This window comes from Octopus bimaculoides, chromosome 2 (genome assembly GCF_001194135.2).
Source record: "Octopus bimaculoides isolate UCB-OBI-ISO-001 chromosome 2, ASM119413v2, whole genome shotgun sequence".
NCBI classification, from domain to species: domain Eukaryota; kingdom Metazoa; phylum Mollusca; class Cephalopoda; order Octopoda; family Octopodidae; genus Octopus; species Octopus bimaculoides.
In genome coordinates this window covers 90,848,661-90,858,478 of record NC_068982.1, presented here as the reverse complement: position 1 = coordinate 90,858,478, position 9,818 = coordinate 90,848,661, and the positions used below count along the sequence as shown (strand labels likewise).

The window sequence follows — 9,818 nt, the reverse complement described above, 5'->3', positions numbered from 1 at the left end:
AGAGAGAGAGAGAGAGAGAGAGAGAGAGAGAGAGAGAGAGAGAGAGAGAGAGAGAGAGCATGTATGATGGAACGTGTGAAATGTGAGACGACAATTCTGAATAGAAATTGAAATCGTTTAAAGGATATTGCGGTGAGGATAATCAAATGAAATATATATGAGAGGCTAGATATGCAGGTGAAAGAGATTGAATAGAATATGATGGTGGCGATATATATACATATATCTAAAAATGAATATTTTGAAAGCTGTGTGACACAGGTTAATGAAAAGTATGTATGAGCGAGGGTGAGGAACGTCTGGAAGATATACTGAGGTAATAAAAGGTGTTATTGTAAGAAAATTATTGGAGTGAGATAGAACTGGATAAAAGACCGTGGAAAGAGCAGAGTGTACAATATAAATGGCAAGGAAAGGAAGATGGAAGATGATCTGAGAGAAAAGGTATAGGTAAAATATAGAGTAGTGTCGACTTGCACAGAAAGACACTGGGTTAAAATGCTTTGACACTTTTGTTCTTTAACCTCAGGTCAACACAGTTCCAGCAGACATGTTTATATGTTCAATGACATTCCAATCGTTATCATCCTGTCATCTAGGAAATGAGGGACTTTTTTTATCCAAGTTATCATTGCTTTTCCTCTTTTTATCGTTGGTCAGAGATAACTTTGCTAAAATTAAGTTATTCCTGTTTCTTCTTAAAAATTCTGTGGTGAATTGTAAATAAACATTCTATGCAATATTTATATTAAAAAGAAATGAGAACAATGATTACAGAAATCAAAGTAATAATTTCATGTGTCTAATGAATGACAAGCAGATGCTGATAATTAATGTAATCCAGTTGTGGACAGATTCATGCAAACGAGGATTAAATTTGTGAAGACTTTAAAAAAATACTAAATTGAAGACCAAAAATGGATTTTCATGTAGCATACACATGAACGAGGTGGGGCAGATTTTTGTCAGTTATATTCTGTGATAATCAGTGTGGCCCGTACCATCGAATACGACGAAAGCTTCGACTTCCAATAACCAATTTCTCCCATATTTTACCTCGTTTCATATATCGCCTTTAGTTCAAATAATAATATGTATCACCTGACAAGAGGTAATTGTCCAGTTGAATGTCATGACCTACTGCATCATTTAAATTAAGCTGCAAGAGATGATGTAAAATAGTCAATAGGTGTCACCATCTTTTAAACTTTAAGGTTAGCAATTGGATATAAATGACAGGAGAGTATTATCTTATTTATATTCTGGCTAAAATGTAGTAGATGTGCAGAATTGTTAGAGCGTAGGATAAAATGCCAATAGATTGGGGAATCGTTGGAGCGTCAAATAAAATACTTCCTGATTTCTTACGTTCTGAATTCAAATCCGCTGTGGTAAATCTTGCCTCTGATCCATCCGAGACCGATAAAACAAAGTTCTAATCAAACACGCTGTCAATTTGTTGAGCGCAAGTCTATGTCAATATACATTGGTATAACATACAAAGGAACACAAATCCTTGGACAAGTTGTGGATCTTCAACCAGCAACGAAGTAACACACATTTTGAACTACACTGCTTGTGGATAACATCAATGTTATGTATTTGTATCACTATATATAAGTGTTAACACACACACACACACACACACAAACACACACATCTCATTCCCTCACATATAAACACACTCTTCCTTTAAAAATGGAAACCATTAAAAGGAATAATACGAAAAACTTCTGATCAGAGTTTTTATTTTATAATCTACTGGGATCACTAAATTATACATAGCTCGAATCAACTCTCTACAACAGTTCATTTCTCTACACTAGTATAGTGCTGAATAACCAAGAATTCAGTATTCAATATTTTATAAGATATTTCTGCGTTGATGATTGCTTACGAAATTAAATTATCATAAAAATCCGGCTTAGATAGAAGAAATATTGAAAATGATAGGCGTAGGAGTGGCCGTGTGGTAAGTAACTTGCTTACGAACCACATGGTTCCGGGTTCATTCTCACTGCGTGGCACTTTGGGCAATTGTCTTCTACTGTAGCCTCAGGCCGACCAAAGCCTTGTGAGTGGATTTGGTAGATGGAAACTGAAAGAAGCCCGTCGTATATATGTACCGATAAGTACTAGGCTTACAAAGAATAAGTCCTGGGGTCGATTTGCTCGACTAAAGGTGGTGCTCCAGCATGGCCACAGTCAAATGACTGAAACAAGTAAAAGAGTAAAAAGAGAGAGAGTAAGAAAATAATTTATGCAGGTTACAGTGCTGGGAATATGATTCCAAAAAAATTATCACAACTATCAACATGGTGAAATATTAAAACATATCACTCACATTTTCTCTTTATAGTTTTGTGAACTGGTGTTATTTGGAGATACTTGTTCTAGCTATCGAGGCTGTTTTTTTTATATGAAACGCACAGACAACTCTTCTTCTGCAGGCAAAAATTTGTTATCTAGGAGAGGAAAGTAAAAAAATATCCGCACTTTCGCCATAACATATCTTTATTATTGTCACACTGCCTTCTGCGCATATGCGCTTCTAGTTGGTACTGTTGTAGTCACATGATCGAAGTTTGAACCTGATCGTGCCATTTTTCTTTCTGGCTTTACAGTGTAAATATGGCCGCTCCACTAACGATGTGCAACAAAGAAAAACAAAGAACAGTGATCCGAGAGATTGTAATGGCAAGCCGGTTCACTAATATCATTTCTCGAGCTTGCCAAATCTTATCCTCAGCGATGCCGGTTGACGGGCGTCCTGCATCCTCTTCGTGCGTCACGCTTGTCCGGCCACTTTTAAACTTCTCAATCTACTCAAAGATTTCTACACGGTAGTGCACTGTACACGTATTGTGCTAAAAGCCTCCGATGAATTTCAGCACCTGAAACACCTTCCGACCAGAGAAATTGGATCACTGCTCTTTGTTCTTCTTAGGGGCACATTGATAATGGAGTGGCCATGCTTACACTGTAAAGCCAGAAAGAAAAATGACGCGATCAAGCTCAGACTTCGATCATGTGACCACAATAGTACCAACTATAAGCACGTATGAGTAGAAGGCAGTGTAACAATAATAAAGATATGTTATAGCGAAAGTACAGATAATTTTTGATTTCCCTCGTACAATAATCGAGGTTTCTAGTCTGGAAACACAGAATACCAAACTGAAAGAGTCTGTTTATATGTTGTCATTTAATATACAAATACATGTTTTGAGTAGCTAATAAAGTTGTACTAGCTTTATATTTGATTTGAGAACACTATAATTCTCATATTGAGGATAATAAACTCTTTTAATTCTCGTCATTACCACCAAAACGTTTATCTGTTCAATAAACTATTTGAAAAACATTTAGCTCTTAATTTATTGTTGTTCTGTGTCTTCCACCTTGCCATTTTATAGTTTCCTTCACTTAATAACTGTAGTATCTTCCTTTCTAATTTGTATCTTAAATTGACTTCATTTACTTATTCGCTCATCGAGATTATTTCTCAAAGTACGCATAAAATTGTATAAGTTATTATTTAGCACCAGGTAACCCTTATTAGAGTAGACTTATGAACAACGACTTTAATAAAACATACCCTCGTTTACTTTGAGCCAATTTCTAATGCATACTACTTTTTTTAAGAAGGTAAGGTATGATTTGAGAGACACTTAGCTGTTATGTTTAGTTATTATGCATTGCGGGTGATTTAATCGATTGTATTCTGCAAAACATTAACAATAAACTCAAGTGGATGAAATCAATATTGTTTACATAGGTGTATGCGTTCAGTTTTTATACGGTTAAGACAAGAAAATGACTGCGACACACCGAAAGCACATACAATAGTACTCTCACAACTAGAGATGCACACATTTTCATTCAATAATTTGGCAGATTTATTAATTCCAGTTTATCTATTGACTAAAATGTTTGACATTATATTTATCATCAGTGGATGATTTTGAAGTGAAGGAAAATAAGTTTTCTTTTTTCTTACCAAGTATTGGCATCAAAGACTTTTAAATATAGACTAGATCGTTTCGAAACTAAGATACATTTAATAACCTCAAACCCCCATCCCCCCTCATTTTATACAAACAACTTGAATTGCGAACGCATTATTTCCATCCTTCATTAATACCCAGCTTGGAAACCAATCTTCTTGCAACATATCAAACACTTCGAATTGCTGCAAGCAGCTAAATTGTCATAAAAGACTCGAGATATAATGAATTTTGTTATATGTTTGTAAAAGATGTCAATTTGCATCAGCTTTTTATTACTGTTGCACCTTTAGTAAAGTTTGTATAAGTGATAAGAAGATCAATATTGTGAAGTGTTTTCTGCTCTTATGTAGCTTTCATAGTCACAAAATAGACTTAATATCTCTATGAAGAGAAGAATTTATTGGCATAAAAGACTCAATGTTGTTTTCAATATTCCAGTTATAAATATATCAATCTGTTTCACAGGTAGTATCTATGTTATATTAATATAAAGACTTTAAAAAGATTATATACATATCCGTTGAAGATTACATTAGAAACTTTAATCGTTTCATGATAACCTAATGCTTTGAAGATAAAATGATATATTTGTCGTGTGGATTAAATAGATTGTATTGCTGGTATTCTATTAAAAACGATAATACAAATTCCGAAATTGCTTGTCTCATTAAATATCTAATCTAAATCCTTATTTTAGTAACAACTATAGAAACCATCAATCCTTAAATTGCTCGTTTCCTATAAAGTTCCCGCCTCTTCTTATTAATGCATTTACTTTGTTTGGAGTTGGAAGAAGATTAATATATTAAGGCATTCAGTTATCACAGATTTACTTAATTTTAGATTTCCACATTATCTTAGACTCGGTAGAAGGTATAGAGACTCATCTCAAATAAGCAGGTCTGTGTCCTAACAAATTTCCATGAATATTACTTATTAAACAAGGTGGCAAGCTTGCAGAGCCGTTAACACACCGGGCGAAATGTTCAGCGGCATTTTGTCCCTCTTTGCGTCCCGAGTTCAAATTCCGCTGGCGTCGACTTTGCCTTTCTTCCTTTCGGGATCGATAAAATAAGTTACACTTGGGTACTGGGGTCGACTTAACTGCTCCCCTAAAATTTCAGGCCTTGTACCTATTGTAGAAAATATTCTTATTATTATATTGGCATAGTGCCAACATTTGAAAGCATTATTACTTAACTTTAATCTTTTTAAATAATGATTCTCTTATAAACTCAGCTCCATATATTTTCTTCAGTAGGTGTTTGAGAACAGCTTAATTTTATAAGTAACTTTATTAATAACATCTACAACTAGCCATTAATGGTCATAGAATTAATTACTATAATGTAATCAATTAACTGCAGCAAATAGCAAATAAAAGTAAATCTCATTGAATTTATGTGTGAAATCTAAGGAAATTGAAGCATAAAGTTTTCGGTATCATTAATATTCCTTGAAATGAAGAATAGGTAAAAATTCTGTTGGAGAAATAGAATACGGTTGAACGAAATATGCTTATTACAAACTATTTTTCCGTGAATTTCCATAAATGTGAAGTATATGGAATTCTTACTTGGTGATTTATTAAAATCATAGTCAATATGTAGTTAGAAAGATAGCGAATAGAGTAAATCAATTTATTTTCCTTATGCTTTATTCTTGGATAGTAGCTTCCTTGACAGGATCTGAAGAACAGAAGCGTAATGTATTGAGGACATAGCTAAGTATAGAGAGCAATATTATTTTGCATCAGATAATGATTTTTATGCACTGAACATTATTTCATTAGAACGTATGGTAGAAGGCGAATTATGTGCCATGAGTAAACTTCTCACGTTGCAGCTGAAATCTCTTGTAAATATCTATAATGTTCTGCTGTAGTCACATACTAATAACTCTAATGATCTGTTGTAATCCAATGCTAATCCATAAATACTGACATAGTTTCAGTACTAAACTCATTTCCGATTCATAAAGCGTATTTCAAAAACTTTTTTTATACTCTAGTTATGATAAGAATCACTCAAACGTGTTACGTTTAGCAGAACTTTCCAGGTGTGGAGATTTTATTATTAGATCTTGAGTCTAATTCAGTTAATTATTACTAATGAAAAACATGTAATATATTTAAAAAAAGGCCCCTTCAATATTTATTTTTTAAAAAGGGCGTTATAATCCCTCTGATATTTTACCAGAATCGTAATAAACAAACGAATGAACCTCTGGGTGGTTACCCCATCTCAGAAATATTAGAAAAATTCTTTCATATAAAACCTTTACGTCTTAAAAATCGATATACACGTTGGTCATGCAGTCCTAAATATACAATATGATCATGACTGTAATGCCTTTGGTCAACAGTGCTGACTTGGGGAAAACAACAATCACAGCAATTAGAATTTGGTTAATTACAGGTCTTTGAAGAAAGATGTGTTAATGTGAACAGAAAATTGATATCCCATTATGTATTTCATGAATTTCAAAGCTTTCAATCTGGGTTCACATTTCTAAGAAAACTTTATATATATTATAAAAAGAATTGTTTCATATATAATATATGCGGTATTTAGGTGAAGTAGAGGAAAATTACGTTAGAGACGATCTTTGAGAGAGAAAAAAAGTGTTCCTGTAGTTGTCATTGTTGCTGTTTCGTCCCAAGACTATTTTGATCAAGCAGATCTGATTAAAAGCATGTCATGAAATTTTCGTTTTTAATGGCACAGATCCCTCTTTAGTATTATCTAAAGTGTCAATCACAGTTGAGATTTATTTGATATTTCTAGCAGGTCGACCAAGTAAAGCCTTTCTCGTTGGCAGCTAAAGATTGAACACCACATCGCGAACACAGAATTTCTGGCTACAACACATTAGGCAAAAGGCATAAAAATAACCATAAAAGTCGTTCCTTACATGAAGGTGACGCAGTCGATTTTTCTTAGACCATTTCCAAACTGAGCGAACAATGTGCGAAAGTGCCAATTAGGCAGTTGTTACACAACATCCTAGTCGGGATACACAGAACCCTTCCCACATCGGACGCCACTGCATAGTGGAAAATGCCTCACTCTCTCTATTTAAACTTAGGAACAAATACCACAACAGGGTTGAAGAGAAATAGCAACAGTTGTGGCTGTGACTTTGTACGGCTGGCTGGAACTAGTAAATCAGTAACAGCATTATGTATGTATGTATGTATGTATGTATGTATGTATGTATGTATGTATGTATGTATGTATGTATGTATATCTACTACTATATTTAAAATAATACATGTCTACTATGAAGTTCAAGTAGTGATTCTGCTTGCTTTGCGGTGACATCTAAGAAAGGATATGATCTTTAAGTCATTTAACATTTGGGATTTTGAAGTCACCCAGGAGGAGTATACTGATGTGTCGACCAAAGTTTGTCAATAGCTCTTCTATGTGGCTGAGGCTATCCTCAAATTTACCATCATGTTTCGAAGCACTTGCTGGACAGTATGTTGCGCACACTACATCAATTTGTTTCATATGCATTATTAAAGTATCACAAGATGAATTTGAGTGTGACAGCAGTACAATGCGTGTGACATCTTCGCGGATGTACATAAGAGCTCCTCCATGGCTTCTTTCTTTTCTGTTGCACGAAATGCAATCTACCCTGGTATATGTATCTGTTATGTTCGGAGTTAGATGGGTTCCTATAAGCGCCGTGAATATTGCTTCATTGCATATGGCAAGCTCTTCTGTTACTGAGTTGTAAAACACCTACACTATTTACTAGGAATGAATGCGATATCTGGGTACGTGTTACAGGTGTTAGTGGTGGTTATCCTGAATCCATAACTTGTGGTGATCTTGTGAATGGCTTTAATCGTTTGCAGCTATGTCAGTTGTACTATCTTCTGGGCCATATATACGCATATATATATATATATATATATCTGTATATCTATGTATACACCTGTCTGTCTGTCTGTCTGTCTCTTTCTGTCTCTCTCTCTCCCTCTCTCTCTCCTTTTCTCTCATTGTATATATATTTGTAGCGAAAGCAGCTTGCCAACTTAGTGTAAGCCTCAGATAAAATTTTATAGTTACGGTTCTTTACGTTTTAATTTCAAAGCCATCCGAAGTTGAATGCTGTTTTATATCATTTTGGGGTCGATATAAAAAGTAGCTATTCAGTATTTGGATCAGTTTAATCGACACTACCTCCCCCAGCAAAGTATGCTTGATATACTCTGCATGTTTGGCTCATAACTGAAAATGGTGCAGATTTCACATTAACAATGGGCGACAATATTGATTTTCTACGTTATGGTGTCGACTTCTTTAGAAAGATTTGAATCACCTCAGGTTAAACTCTGCTCATACCAAAGCCATTATTTCTCCCAGAATATCTACCAATGATGTTTGCCAAATTAATCTTGAGAAGTTGTTTGCCGCTAAACCTAATTTCTTTTGAAATATTCTTAATGTATTGAATGTTATGTAGAATTTTCATAGCCCTGGAAACGCAGTAGTTAGCAGATAATAAAAGACTGGTCTATCACCATGAATTCTATGATGTTGAAATTTTCATATTCTTCCATTTCTCTAATTTTCACTATTTGCGAAGACAAAAACAAATACATAAATAATGCCAATGGAATTATGCTGAAATTATCTGACAATCTGGAGTAACTCTCATGTGCCAAGTTATCGTCTGAATAATAATTATAATTCTAAAAGAGATTGACAGGAGATATTATGTTCAATGCCATTCCTTGTGAAACATAAAACCTCTTTTACTCTGGAAAGTGAATGTAGCTGAGATTCTGTGAAGAAACATTAGTATCAACAATAAAATTTTAAACACTAACAAAGAACATTTACTTTAACCTATTTGAACGCATCTGCTCCATTCAGTACATTTAACAGTTTCGTTCAAAACACAACAGCACTTTATAGACATTCTCAAAACACTTTCTATGCAAAAATCTGATTATTACGTCTAACATAAGAAAAACTGCCTTTCTGAAATATGAAGTTCTAATAAAACAGCAAGAGGTCGTCTGTGTAGGTCTTTTAAAATCTAATAATGAAATATGTGCACTTTCACCTCAATGGTCATCTCACATTCACCAATCTGTAATGATGCTGTAAACATAGCAGACTGGTCAAAGTTTTTTTTATTGAGACTGTTGCTTAGATGTGTGTATAAATCTCTGTGTATCGTGTTATCATCATACTGATTTATACGCACGCCTATCTTTTACTACTACCACCGAAACTTTCTAATTAATTTATGGTTTACCAATGAAATGTTCATTTTAAGTACTGAAACGTTGTTTAAATGATCCAAGACATTGTAATTAACACAGAAGGATTAAAATCGCTGCGTATCATATCCCATAATATTAAAACTAAGCTCCACTACATATATGATTATGCAGATGCTGATCATTCAGTCCATCCTTATCAGATCTCACTCCCAAATACCAGTCATCACTAAGAGTATTATCGAATCAATGAATAATAATTGTCTGAATTCTGATAAATCTAAAGTAGCAATCTTTCAACCTTGAATCAATTAGACCAGTTGCCCGACTAGAAAAATATAATGATCTCTCAGGGGAAAACAATTTTAATGTTATGTTTGAAAATATGAGAATTCAGATAATTTTTCAAAGATCATCTCTCATTCATTCGTATTATATAATCTACGAAATACGTAGCAAGAAACTTGGAGATTTGTTATCCCATGTTGGACTAAACTTTCTATACACTTTATTTAACTATTATCATTTCCAATACTGCTACTTGTAATTTCATCTCTATAACC

At 34.0% G+C, this 9,818-nt stretch overlaps 1 protein-coding gene across 3 annotated transcripts in view; it reads right to left on the bottom strand.

The window, feature by feature from the left end:
• Positions 1–9,818, bottom strand: part of LOC128247113 (coiled-coil domain-containing protein 73-like) — a 32,969-nt gene that overhangs the window by 6,235 nt on the left and 16,916 nt on the right. Inside the window, exons 2-3 of one of the 3 annotated variants that reach the window (XM_052965935.1) lie at positions 2,345–2,465; positions 2,156–2,213 (exon numbers count right to left, since the gene is read on the bottom strand). The exons of 1 other annotated variant lie outside the window; for it this stretch is intronic. In XM_052965935.1, coding sequence (XP_052821895.1) covers positions 2,394–2,465 — 72 coding nt within the window. In that variant the 3' untranslated portion in view covers positions 2,156–2,213; positions 2,345–2,393. Of the gene's footprint in view, positions 1–1,737; positions 2,214–2,344; positions 2,466–9,818 lie in introns of those variants that run through there. One more of the 3 variants, XM_052965934.1, reaches the window with a different exon arrangement.